The 14,576-nt window shown below is 38.4% G+C and overlaps 1 protein-coding gene across 1 annotated transcript in view; it reads right to left on the bottom strand.

Moving 5' to 3' along the window:
- TKT (transketolase) overlaps positions 1–8,914 on the bottom strand; it is a 36,612-nt gene extending 27,698 nt beyond the window's left edge. The window contains exons 1-4 of the mRNA XM_083353212.1: positions 8,716–8,914; positions 2,806–2,923; positions 1,946–2,059; positions 144–241 (exon numbers count right to left, since the gene is read on the bottom strand). Coding sequence (XP_083209338.1) covers positions 144–241; positions 1,946–2,059; positions 2,806–2,923; positions 8,716–8,822 — 437 coding nt within the window. The 5' untranslated portion in view covers positions 8,823–8,914. The remainder of the gene's footprint in view (positions 1–143; positions 242–1,945; positions 2,060–2,805; positions 2,924–8,715) is intronic.
- Between the last annotated feature and the right edge of the window lie 5,662 nt (positions 8,915–14,576).

Genomic DNA, 14,576 nt, shown 5'->3' with positions numbered 1-14,576 from the left:
TTATATAGAATGTTACCATTATCTGCAATCTTAGAAATAACTCTAAAAGAGGAAGTGGATTGTGAAAGGAAACATCACTATCAATCATAAGTAGAACATTCATTCAATTTCATGCAATTTAGGCAAGTGGGAAATAAAATTACCTGGCTTTATCGAAGTATTTCCCAGTATAAGCCATGCCGCAGGCAGCACCCAGTCCTTGGCCAAGTGATCCAGTAGCCACATCAGTGAAAGCTTGTTTCTAAAAAAAAAAAAAGCAAGAAGGCAACAATACAACAAACAAAATCCTCAATTTACAAATAATAGGACTCTGATCCTTTCCCATGAATACCCAATGAATATTTATAATTTTATGCCAGTATTATATAATACATTAACAAAATATATTTATTAATACATATAATAAAAACAAGCCAGTTGCACTATATTTTCATGAGTTAAGATTGTACCAAGAATAAAAATTAGAGGTATTCCAGGGAGAACCTAGTAATGATTTTGTCCAGCAACTTTGTTTTTTTTTTTTTTTGCATGAGTTGGGGTGAGGGATAGGAGTAACCAGAGGAGTTAAGACAGATGAAAATAGCAGTGTTGTAATAGCAACACAAGCCTTATCTCTTTTCCATATGTATTGCAGTTTTGCATGCAAACCCAAAAGGGACAGAGCTTGTACTGCAATTTTGCAATGCTGTTTTGCAAGTGATGCTGGGTAAAACAGAACAAAGTTGGGGCACATCTCCTTCTGTTTGTTCTTCTACAGGAATTCAGGCAATCCTCAACTTACAACCATTTGTTCAGTGACTTTTCAAAGATATGATAGCACTCAACAAACGGTGGTTTGGGCATTCTATGGAAGTCCAACCATCCCGGAGCCCTTTGTTCTTGTTCTTGTGATCTGAGTGTTAGGCATCTTGTCTGCACTTATGATCAGTTGCAGTGTGATTGTGTGATCATCATTTGCAACCATTCTTGCCAGTTTCCCCAGAAAGTCAATGGGGAAGCTGGTAGGGAAAGTTGCATATCATTGACATAAGTCTCCTCCATCTGCATACTGATGCCCTCTGCACTCCCACCACAGTGGCCACTCACTCACCTTTCCTGACCCTCAAAATACCTCATGCACAGCTCTTTGAACCTTCCCTAGTCTTGCCATACCTCCCTAACACCGCCATTTACCTGCCAGTCAGCCTGGTACTTTCAGCTTCCTGCCAGCTTCCCTGCTGACTTTGGTTGTGGGAAGCTGGCCAGAGTTGCCTTGCCTAATGACTACGGGATCCAATTATCAATGGCAACTGGGACTGTAGAGATCACCATTGCTAAGTGATGTGGTTTCACTTTACAACTGAATCATTTAGCTATGGAAATTTCAACCCCAACTGCCATTGCAAATCGTGGGCTATCTGTATCCTAAAGATCAAATTAGAGTTTTGAATCCAAGATACACAATCACAATATATGAGGGGGATAAAAGCATCAGGAATCATGAAATAGGACATCCATACCTGGACTGCAAAACCATGCAGTGGTAACAGTGTAAAACCCTAACTCAGCCCAAATCCTAAATAAGAGTTTGACAATGGTTAAATTTGGCATTGCAGCAATTCACACAATTTGCCTATTGACTTTACAATGAAATGGATGTAAATAATGTCATTTGTTTCATGATGTCATTTATTATGTAACTTGCCACTAAATACTTTAACATATGTTTGTGAATAACAAGCACTTCCTTTCCTTAATCAATTAAAATGAGTTTTGCAGTAGAATTTTTAGCTTGCTTTAATTCATTGAAAAATCCTTAATTTTCCTTATTTACTCAATCCACTTTTGCATTTGTGAGTTAATTTTTATTGGCTAAAATCACTTCACATGTTGCATAAAAGGTTCTGTAAAAAAATCACTGAAGCTTCAGTTTAAAAGGAGACTCTGTGTTTTCTAAAACACTTACGGGGACAGGATGTCCTTCCAAAATGGAATCAATTTTTCTCAGTTTCAGCAACTCTGGTTCCTGAAGGAAGCCCGCCTCAGCCCAAACAGCGTACAAGATTGGTGCTGCATGACCCTACAAGAAAAAAACAAAAGTCTAGGATTTATGAAGAATCTTAGGAAGAACATAGAACCATGAAGCAACAGTATCACAGTAACAATTAGAATAATCTGCAAAACAATATTACAAAAAACAACACATGACACAATTCCTGTCCAATTTAGCTAGTTTAGAAGACAGAAAAATTGAAAAAGGCAATGTAAAATAATAACAGAAGGGCAGTGGTTTGATAGAAAATAAGCCCAGTAGTTCTAAATATTATACTGAAATACATCTCAGAAATGGGAAAGAAAAACAATAGAAAACTCACCTAGAATTAGTGAACAATAAAAGAAATTAACAGTGGAGGAAACATCTACAACTGCAAAGATGGCCAACTCAAAAGAAGCTAAGAAGAGGACAATGACCATAACAATTATTTGTTTTATTTATGTACAGAATCCCAGATAACTCTTAATATATAATCCATGAAACTTTCTGATTTGCTTATTCATTTCTCTCCAACAGGATTAAGACTGTTCCTAATTTTTTTCAGCCACAATGAATTGCCAAAGAGTGTAAAGATCACTCAGTCTATCTAAACCAGATTAAATGATGGCTACTTTTTCTGCATTTAAATCAATGTCCTAACAGGTCAGTAAAGATTTGTTGTCAGAAATCCAGAAGTCAGTGCAGATTTTTTTTTCATGTTTTTATAACATTATATAAAAATTCTGCAGAAAAACAAAATGGAAAATACTGCCTAAAAAGCTCTTTCTTACCTTGGAGAGAATAAATCGGTCATTGCTGGCATGTCTGGGGTCCTGTGGTTTGTACCTCATAGTGTGAAAAAACAGCACAGACATAATTTCGGCAGCACTGCAACATGATGTGGGGTGGCTGGAAGTCAAAATACGTGAAATTTTACAACAGCAGTTTCTTGTCAAGTAACATTCCGTAACTCAAATATCAGCATGCCCATTTTCTAATCTTCTACCGGAAAATATGTCACATCATGTATGTAATAGTGCTATCTTAAGTGAATGCAGATTCTTATCTAAAATGGATATTTAAATATTACCTTCACTAACAGGATAGACAGTAGCACCTTTCTTTTTGTTACTACCATCAGAATCAGCAACTGCTGTGTTAATGAAGTCTACCTAATAAACAGTTGAACCTACTTTACTTAAACAGGGTTGTTGTGGTGGGAAAACATGAGGAGGAAGGACTATTCTTTCTGTTCGCTACTTATAAGGTAATAAAGGATAAAAATCAAATAAGTAAATAAATAAGTGAATAAATACATGCACCCTGCTTTCTATAATATTTTATAGAAAACATATTTAACAATAAACATTTATATATACAATGTTTTCTGTACTATTTTTAGCGAGGGGAAATCCTCTTCTCCTAACAAGAACACAACAATCCCTAACTATATATACATATTTTACAGTAATAGATACCTATGCATGCCCACTTTTTCATTTAAAAACTATGTAATTTTCCAGTTTATTTCCAAGAAAAAAAATGGTAAAAGAGGCATGCAAAAAATATCCTCAGTATGAATATGTTCTCTCACTTTCTAAACACTATCTTCATTTTAAACAATATTACCATTTGCATATGTATTGCTCTACGTTTATAATTTTCTTTTGGGTGTACCCCACAAATGTCTCCAGTCGTTGCAAAACGACCAAAACTAATGCCTTTCCTTATCATCTTTCACTTGGACTACCTGAAGTTCAATTTACACAGGGGAGCCCCTGAAGGTGATTTGGAAACTGCAGCTGACCCCAAAATGCAGTGGCCCACATGCTGACTGGAAAGAAACAGAATAAATACAGCGAACACCAATTTTGCAGAAGCTGCATTAGTTGCCAGTTGGCTTCTGTGTTCAATTCACGAACTATTTTCTTTTTTAATATGAAGCCTTTTATGGCTTGGATCCTCATTATCTTCAGAACTGTCTTCTACAGGTAAAATCTATCTCTCCAAAACCTTCTGCCTATTAAGGCATGCTTCATGTTACAGATTTGTTTCCCTATATAATAAGCAATACATTTTTGTAATGATTCAGTGTAACTTCAGATAAGCTAGTGGACTTAACCATTACTCTGTACTACCTTAGTAAAATACCCTATTTATAGAATAACTATATTGCATAATTTGATTCCTTTCACTTGTTAGCATTGTAACACTTCAATATTTTAACTCATGTTAAATAAGACACAATATCAATATAACTCTGTAAAATATGTTTGTGATTATTGTATCAATTTTATATTGTATTTTAAGTAATCCTCTTAGAAGCACCACACATGCTACTAATTTTTGAAACACATGCAAACACTTTTAAAACACATCAAGTAAATAAAGATTAGTGTCCATCCCTTGGTAAGTAATTGCACAACAGAAATTCAATTTAAGACAGAAATCATCACAAATTAGTATGTGTATTTATACATGGCAGTTAATAAATAATCCTTACATGCTTGCTTAATGCCCATTTCTTAAATCTTATAAATATTATACTTAACCATCTCTCTAAAGAACTGCTGCTTTGGGGAAAAGATTTTAACAAACCTATTGGTGAACAAGTAGAAGGAAAAAACACAGATTAAAAGAGTTTACAAAAAAATCAGACAACAGACAATATCCAAGACCAGACTTGACTTTTAAAAACTAATATATTTATTATGGCATAGTCCATTTTTTCACCATTGTAAGTAATGTACCTCTGGTCATTTATATTTAGATTAATTTTTTTTTAATTTACATTGGTAGAAGACCTATTGTTGACACTTTAAATGAATTTAAAATTAATAAAAATATTGAACACTAGTTAATTTACTCCTTAGGAAACGTTTGTTTATAGTTCTGATCACTAGAAATGCAAATGCCAATAAATGCAATGGATTGAAATATCAGTTTAGAATTTGATTGCAGGAAAACTGAGGTTACAAAAAAAAGACTTGCAATTTCTATTATTTTGTGCTAGGTTTTTCAAATGAATTGAAGTATTTCAAATCTATGTCTCAGAATAAATGGATTTTATTTCAGACTCCACCCATCATTGGAATCTAGTTTATAAGTATTACCTAAGCTTTGAAATTTAATAAATCATAAGTTCTTGTGAAAACTATGATTTATGTATTTATATATGAAACATAATTTTTTTAAATAGGTTTTTTTTTCCAAATTATCTTATAAAAGTTTTCCTTTAAAGTAAATCATTTTTTTTACTGTCTGAAATAACAAGTCATTCAAAGATCAAATTCTGTTAGTTCTAGGACACCAGAACTGTTTGCATTAACACAAAAGCACTTTCAACACATCCAAATCAAACAGAGCTGCATACTAAAATTCCTGTTTAACACGCACAGTTGACTAAGCAGAAATCCACTAGAGGCAGGGGAAATTATGCTAAGAGAAAAATAGCCAAAGGAAATGAAAAATAACCTGAAAGCATACATAACGTTTATATGAGCTTCTATTTATCATACAAGTATACATCATAAACTTGATTATGATGCACACCTCCAATAAGTAACAAGTATGCATCATTTCATACACAAAGGAAGCAACAATTGAGACTGACTGTGATGCCACACCAATAAGGGCCTGACAAAAACACCGAGGCTCTGTTAAAGCCTTATCCATGCTTTTTCCCATTAAAGTAGGCGCTGCTAGCCACACTGGATTCCCTGAAACTCCCATATTTGTATAGCTAGGGAATTTTTTAACCTTTCTCCCTTCAGTCCAGCTATATCATACAAAAACTACAAGCCTGTCACATAGCCCATTAACAATTGTGGAAATCTAGCTGTAGAAAATAAAATGGATACTATTTTGATACACCTGTTGCAACAACACATCAACAGTATGAAATACAGTACAACTTCCTCCAAAAGAGCACCATAATCCTGCTTCACAATGAGGAAGCAATTTCCTGTTTCTTCATTGTTCCACTAACTTCTCACAAGTTAAGTAATAACCTTCTGTAAAAGAAATGGGCCATTATCCAATACTATATTTAATGCAGCATGCACATTTGTGACAGAAAGAATGAAGAGGTAACAATCCATCCCTTTGCAGCTATTTCTTATCAAGCGTAAACAGATTAGAACTTAAACTCAATCCTGCCAAGACTGAGTGGCTATGCATACCGGCATCTCGGACTAACCAGCCTATTCCATCTTTAATGATGGGGGGTGAGGTGTTGCCCCCTGTCGATAGGGCCCGCAACTTGGGTGTCCTCCTGGATTCGCAGCTCAGTTTTGAAGACCATATAGGAGCCGTGACCAGGGGGGCCTTTGTCCAGGTTCGCCTGGTGTGCCAGTTGAGGCCCTACCTGGACCGAGATGCCCTACGCACAGTCACTCATGCGCTCGTGACCTCCCGATTGGACTACTGCAACGCTCTCTACATGGGGCTGCCCTTGAGGACCACCCGGAGGCTTCAGCTGGCGCAAAATGTAGCCGTGCAGGTTGTGATGGGGGTTTCCCGATACTGCCATGTAACACCTCTACTCCGTGAGCTGCACTGGCTTCTGGTTGCCCTCCGGGTGAGATTCAAGGTGCTGGTGATGACCTATAAAGCCCTAAATGGCTTGGGTCCGGGATATTTGAGGGAGCACCTGCTGCCGGCATCAAGTTCCCTTTGTCCTGTGCGCTCCCACAGGGAGGGCCTTCTCAGGGTACCGCCGGTAAAAGATTGCCGATGGACAATACCCAGGGGGAGGGCCTTCTCTGTGGGTGCGCCGGCCCTTTGGAACCAGCTGCCTGTAGAGCTTAGGACTGCCCCTGACCTCCGTTCATTCCGCCAGGACCTGAAGACCTGGCTTTTTGAGCTTTCTGGCCTGGACTGAGGGTATTAATTGGGGTTTTAATTGGTTTTTAATTAGGATTTTTATATTCAAGGTTTAATATAATCATTTTAATTGTTTTAAATTTTGTAATTGTGGTACTGTTTCTTTTTTAAAAAAACTTGTGAACTGCCCTGAGTCCTACGGGAGAAGGGCGGTATATAAGTCTAATAAACTAAACTAAACTAAACTAAACTGTTTATTTATTCTTATTTGTAAAATACGTTTCCTACTTTTCCACACAAAAAATAAGCACATAACAAAAACTCTAAAACAGAATAAGATTTTCATTTTAAAATGGTAATATTTATACAGAACTTGCTAACCATTGCTAGGAGTCACTAGGAGTTTATGAAAATACTTAAAGACAGAATCCTCAAAGCCTGTCAAGCAGTTTGCAACTTTTACCTAACCCCAATCAAGGCAAAGGGGTTTTTTGAGCTTCTTTCTCATGTCTTTTTTTTGTAAGAGTTGTACAAGTTCTACATTCCCCTGACATTCTACCACACAAGCAAACACAAATAAAATAACCGATAAATGAGATGTTTTATCTGCAACTCCAGTTTATACCTTTCTCATCTGCTTTTATGATCAAATAATGACCTACTGCAGCAAATGACAGTTGAAACTGACCGTATAAGGTTCTCAAACAACATTTCTTCATTGCAGGTATTATGAAACATAAGCAACACTTAGTCTATTTCAACACTATATTTCAAAATACAATTTTACCCCACAGGCAGCCTTGAAACTTTTGTGCAACCCAAGCTCTCCTAAATTAATATCTTATTTTGTCCACTTCCTTTTAAGAAATAGTGACAAGTGTAAAAACTAGTCACTGTAACTTGGTCATGCTGCAAGATGATACATTTCTTGGGAGAAATACCCCACTTAAAAAAATGACCATATTGTCAGATTATAATCCAGAGATATTCATTTTAAGGGCAAAAGCACACCTGAACCAACTAAGGTTTTTGCATTAATATTTAACCATTTCTGGGTTAGCTCTAAAGTTCCATTGTGGCAGAGGAATTCCAACAATGGCAACATTTCTTTCACACATCAGCACTCAGCAATCTAGATACAAGGAGGAAAGGAAGGTTTGGCAAAAGTGTGAGACAAATGTACATAACGGCACTTATTTGGTCAGAGAAAAAAAACCTTAATGGTTACTGTTTTCAGAATTTGGATTTGTCTGGTCTGCTAGGAATGGGATTGGTGGAAAGGAAGGAAGGAAGGAAAACAGCCACTTTGCTTTGAACATCATTGACACCGGGATGATGTCACGGAATTTTTGGCTAGGCAACGGGGCAGAGTGGTACTCCGGTGAGGACCTGGAGGATGATCGAAAGGTAAAATAGGCTTTCTTCACCACCATCTTTTTCTCCCGCCCGCCTCTTCCTGTAATCGGAACGGTGCTCCCAATTCTCACGTTCTCGTGCAAGAGCTGGGCAAGCCTCCTCTCCACAGCACGTGGGAAGAGAGGGAGGGAGAGGGAGAGGGAGAGAGAGAGAGAGAGAGAGAGAGAGAGGGAGAGGGAGAGGGAGAGGGAGAGGGAGAGGGAGGGAGAGGGAGAGGGAGAGGGAGAGGGAGAGGGAGAGGGAGAGAGAGAGAGAGAGAGAGAGAGAGAGAGAGAGAGAGAGAGAGAGAGAGAGAGAGAGAGAGAGAGAAAGAAACGGGAGGGCACCCGACGCCTATAGGGTTTCCCCGCTGTGCCAGATCCCTTGCATCCGCGATGTCAGGCCTCTTTGAAGGCGCTTGCCTCGCACCACTCCTGCGCTTTGCAGCCCGCCTTCTCCCTCCCAGCCCCCCTTTGGCTCACCCGGAGCCGGCCGCCGTGGTGGCCTTGATGGAGTTGATGCGAAGGCGATTAGCCGTGTCCTTCAGGGCCAGCAGCGTCTGCTGATCGGGCTTATGGTAATCCTCCATGGAGAAACAGGAACGCGACGGGGCAGCGAGCTCGGCTGACAGACCGCAGCTGGAGAGGCAGACTGGCGAAGGGAAGGCGGAGCCGCTCAGCCAAGTCCTGCCAAGGCGGCAGGCGGGGCCAAAGAGAGCGGCTGCCTCTTGGATGGGCAGGGCCTGCCTGGCGGGAAAGCGGGACGCGGAGCGAGCGCGGTCTCGCTTCCGGGAGCAGGGGGGGGGGAGGGCGTGCGTGGCGCGAGGTCTTGCGGCCGGGTCTCCAGTGCCGACGGCGCGAGCGCGGAAGGACTCGCTCTGTGCTTTTTTTTTTCCTCTGCTTCCCAAATGCTTCTTCCTTTTTCTTCTGGTCGGGCGCTTTTTTTTTTTTTTGGAGGAGGGGGTAATTTTTAAACCCGCGAGGACCCAAGACACGCTTGGCTTTTGATTCTACGAATTAGGGAGCAGCAACGTCTTGCTTCTCGCCGCAGACTAATGCAGCGCGCGTTTATTTGTAGCTTTCATTGCTTACGGCAGGGGGTCTTCAAACTTGGCCCTTTTATGACTTGTGGACTTCAACTCCCAGAATTCCTCAGCCAGCTTTGCTGGCTGAGGAATTCTGGGAGTTGAAGTCCACAAGTCATAAAAGGGCCAAGTTTGAAGACCCCTGCCCCTTACGGTGATCTTAGCTTAGGCAGGCAGATGCGTTTTGTGGATACAGTTTGGCGCTTGCTGTACTGCTTTGCCTAGATTTAAATACATGTTTCAACGGGTAGTTATGCAATCTACTATTTCCTTGTATAGCAGATGAAAGTTGCGCCTCTGACCCTTCCTACTGAATTGCTCAGATTGTTGCCATTTTTTTTCCCCCTGGAAGAATCTTGCGAAGTGTAGTTCTCGGAAGTGCCCGGCTTGTGCAAACGTTTCAAAGACTGAGATGCTGCTGCTGCTTGATTCTTGATTCCCTTTCTCTAACCACGCAAACGATCATACTGATTAAAAAAAAACTCCCATGCTCAGCTTCATGTAGCCACGTAAAAACAATCCACACGCCGTGGACTTCCTTGCCCAATTTGATGCAGCAAGAATAAACCACCAACCAGTTGAGGCAGCTCCCGGGACTGGGTGTTTAGATTTGTTTTGAGATTTGATGACGTACCCAATCACCCTTATTTATAGACTGTTTTTATTTGTGTGGAAAGGATATTCATTTTTAAAAAATATTCAGCATTTTTTTCATATATAATTCAAGGTAGTGAATGCCCCAATGCTCCTATTTTCCCCACAACAACCGTGTGAGATGAGTTGCCTTGGGAGAGTAATTGACTAGTCCAAAGTCACCCACCTGGTTTTTCATGCATAAGGTTGACTAGAACTCAGTCTCATGGTCTGTAGGCCAGCACTTTAGCCATTTTGTCCCTTAAAACCCAACAAAAAAAATGCTTGGGGTTTTATCAATCCTGTAGTTTGCTGGCTCTAAGGGAAAACAAATCCAGTGTTTTATCAAAGAGCAGCTGTAATGCTAAGTCTGTCACAGGCCTCTATAAGTGCAAAAAAAAGCTGTAACCGTTTTTGTGGGAGAGAAGAATTTGCAAGTACTGTACAGCGTGAACAACAGTTAAAGAAAAAGAATAGCCTCCACCTATGTTTGCTCATGGCTTTTGGGAGTTCTTGACTTGTCCTATGAAATATGGTACAACCCTTGCCTTAACATGCTAAAGGTTGTTTGTCCCTACTTCAAAGACTTAAGTATTTATTTTAACAAACTTGTGACACAAGGTTTAGTTTGGTAGACTTGCCAACCTCATGATCTGCTCCCCCCAGCAATCCCATACTATAATTTTGAAATATAGGAAATTAATAAGCTTAAAGTTTGGAATTAGGATGCTTAAAAATGGAAATAAATCTACCATGTTGTTTGGATCTGTCATTTCCTATTTTATATTAAGAAGCTGATTCATGTTCCTAAATAGAGAATTGAGAACTCTGGAGAGTTTTGTAATCATATTTACTGAGAATAAAGTTTCTATTTCCATAAAGGTAAAGGTAAAGGTTCCCCCGCACATGCGTGCTAGTCGTTTCTGACTCTAGGGGCCGGTGCTCATCTCCATTTCAAAGCCGAAGAGCCAGCGCTTGTCCGAGGACATCTCCGTGGTCATGTGGCCAGCATGACTAGACACCAAAGGCGCACGGAACGCTGTTACTTTCCCACCGTGGTGGTCCCTATTTTTCTACTTGCATTTTACGTGCTTTCGAACTGCTAGGTTGGCAGAAGCTCTATTTCCATACTACTACACATTTGCCTTTAATTTTTATTGTTTATTCTGTTATGTTCTCTAAAACTTTTAATCAAACATATATAAAGAATTGAGAAGTCTGCATAAGTATCAATGGGTAAGCTGTAGTAATTAATGTGGATTGACAAAATTCCTACTTTGCCCTCAGAATGAAACCCTCCCCCCTTTCTTCTTCTAACAGTAATTATACCCTCAATATTTGTTTCTGCCAGCTCTAAATAGGTTTTTACAGTTTTATCATTTTATCAGATGCAATTCATTATATAATCATGGTGGAAAAGTTGCCTTTCCAATAGAACACTTGGCTGATGCAAGGAGTGGTCTTCCTACAGAGGTTGCTTAATGGCATTTTGGAAGCAACTTGGGAAAAGGATCTTTCTGAGAGATCATAAGAATGGCAGCTATTTGCAAAATGGTGAATGTCAGCAGCTGCCGGGAAAAAAAAGCAAATGGAGCAATTTATACCTCCCACACTTGTCTGAAGGGGGAGGAAGCCAAAGACCGTTGGGATCTGGCAGGGCAGGAAGCAGCAGAATGGGACAACTTGCTGCAGCCATCTCGCTACAGGCAATTCACTACGGGACAACTCACCACAGCCCACTCACCATGGGACAATTTAACAATTCAATTATTTAAAATAAGTAAACTATTTTAATTTTTGTCAGCACATTTCATTCTGTCCCTTTTTCATCCTTTAACGATTCTATTCCATTTCTCTGATATCAGTGTAACTCTTGTCCTGCAACGAGTTGGCTGCAGCAAATTGCCGCAGACCCGGAAGCAGGCCCAAGGGCCCTGGGGCTGCAGCAACTTTGCTTGCATTGGTGGGCTGGGTGGGTGGCTGAGATGTGGGAAAGGCAGGTGAATGAGGAAGTAGCATCATCTCTGCAGTCAGTTGCAAGGGCGGGTAAACTTTTGTGCCAATTTTTTTATGCAGTGACATCTTTGTGTCTATATGCTGCAAGTCGTAACTTACAGGCAACAGCCACTTCATTCAGCACCGTTGGAATTTCAAATGGTTGTTGAATGCCTGGTTAAGTTCCAGGATTAACTGAAAATCTAGGAAGTATAGGAAATTACAGGAGGCATTTTAATTAGCTTTCTGTTTTGAGGGTAGAAGAATGCTGTTGGATACAACCCATCATGAAATCACAATGGTTCATTTATTAGCATTGGCATTTCACTCACAAGCCTATATCCTTTGTCAGTGTTGCTTTTGTCGTTTTAATGCAAAAGGAAGGAAAATAACATGCTCACAGTTCAGGTCTTCTTAATTCTCATGAGGAGTAATTGTAGTGATATGGATAATGACCTACGAATAAAACCTAGCATAGCTCAGCACATTAAATATAATGAAGTTATATTTTTGACCAACACATTTTATCAGATAACCAAAATTAATATCCTTTTATGTCAAACGCCATAAAAGATACTAAAATGATACTAAAAAAAGAAGGGGGTTAAAAATGCTTTGTTCAGATTCCAGATTGTTCTGTTTATAAAGCCAATTGATAGATTTCAATATGTTGCCTGCCTAAGCTTTTTCTCACAAAGTTGAACTATGACCAAGAAAGTTTCAGACAAATTGAAACTTTTGTCTTGAGTTTTTATTACAAAAATATATTTGAAAACATACAAAATTTCCACTGAAAATGTTCATTTTAAAACATTTATGCAATAACTTAATATTTGCCAACATAATATGATGGCACAAATTACATACCCATATACTGAACTGTTGATGCATTGTGATGACAATTTAAAAACTGCTTGAAAACCAGTAGGCACAATTCAGTCTATCCTAGAAGCATCAACAGATCAAAGATTCCACATGTATTCCAACAAGCTGTCTCACCAATAACTGTGCACAGAGTCATAAACAAGTTATATTACAGTCAAGGAGATTGGGAAGAGAATACTATGTACACAAGTATTTCTTCCTTAATGGCCTTTAGTGTTTTCTATTATGTCCGCAGACCTAGGAAACTGAGGTCATATGTTTATTGCAATTCTTCAGTGCTGCACCACTGGGATATTATGCCCAATAATCTCCAAAAGTTATTAAGATAATAAAGACTGAAGCTACTCAAACTCACAATAAGCATGGAGTGCAAACTAAAGCAGTAAACCCACATTTTGAATATTGTATGGATTTTAAACAAAGACATACTATTGGTACAAAAGTAAACTACAAGGGGAAGATTATTGCAATTTTTCCCCACTGAAGGTGAAGATATTGCATCTTAACATTTTAGCAAATATGTCAAAAACTGAGGTGAAATATATATGTATATATATTGCACACTTTCCTCTTTAAGATATGCTAAAACAGCAACTAAATAGCCAAGAAGAGATTGCTAGGGTTTTTTTGTGGAGGGGTGGTGGTTTTTTTTGGTTTCTTGTTATTTGTGCCAAACACTTGACATTAAATACTTTTACTGAAAGTCCCTTAATAATTATACCCTTGCTAACACATAATATTAGAACATTCTGGAAATGCAATAGACCCAAGCAAACAAACATAGGAAAAATTAAAATTTAATCAGTTTGAAATATAAGTTCCATTTCAAGACTGAAAATACAAATTGCTTTTCTGTGTCACATTGTGCCTTAGGCCTTTGCAAAATATTTAGATGCTGTAAAGTGTGTCACAAATGTATAGCTATTAGGCACAATTCAAAGACAATATTTTTACCTACAAAACAACAATCAGATCTTCAATAAGCTGCATATTTGAAAGCCACTTTAGACAAATATTAAACTTTTTTAGAAGTTGCATATAGGCAGTGTAAAAATACATGCTTAGATAGTGTATATTCATTTTAGAATATAGTCTAAAATATGAGCTACTTTCAAGATATTTTGCCAGGAGAAAAAATTAAAATTAATAGCCTAAATTGGTTATTTAAGCATTTGTTATCGATGCATGCAGAGAACAATAAGAGAGATTATAAAGCGAAACTCTGACTAAAAAATTAGTTAATCAGGCTAAAGCTGTCCAGTGATTTCACATTTTGTAAACATCTGTGATTTTACTCTGCAGTTTAGTTTGTCAAAGCAATTCTTAAAAAGCATTTCATCACATAACCACAAATAAGAGCACTAGTGTGGTAACAGTGAATGCTGCTAACAGTGCTTTGTATTACATAATACACCCATTCTAGCTTAAGCCTGCTACGTATTGCAATGTTGTAACATAAACGTGCATAGGACTCAGCATCAATAAAAAATGTTAAAAATCACGTAAGTTTTCATACTACCTTCTAATAAAAGACATTCTCTGGAGAATAGAGAATTATTTTGTGATCCTTATATATGTCCTAAAGATTGAGAATTGCTATAAACTAACTTTTGCGCTGCTTTTCAAGACAAAATAGCAAATGAGAATAAAAAAAAGTTTTATTGGAGCAAACATACCTAGATATATCTTTGCTGTTTAATGCAATATTCTTTTTCTTATTAATTCTTGGAGACCAAGGAACGTAAA

This window comes from Vipera ursinii (assembly GCF_947247035.1).
Source record: "Vipera ursinii genome assembly, chromosome: 2".
In the NCBI taxonomy this organism is placed as follows: domain Eukaryota; kingdom Metazoa; phylum Chordata; class Lepidosauria; order Squamata; family Viperidae; genus Vipera; species Vipera ursinii.
Note: the sequence above shows the minus strand (reverse complement) of the source record. Positions and strands in the feature narration are given on the sequence as shown.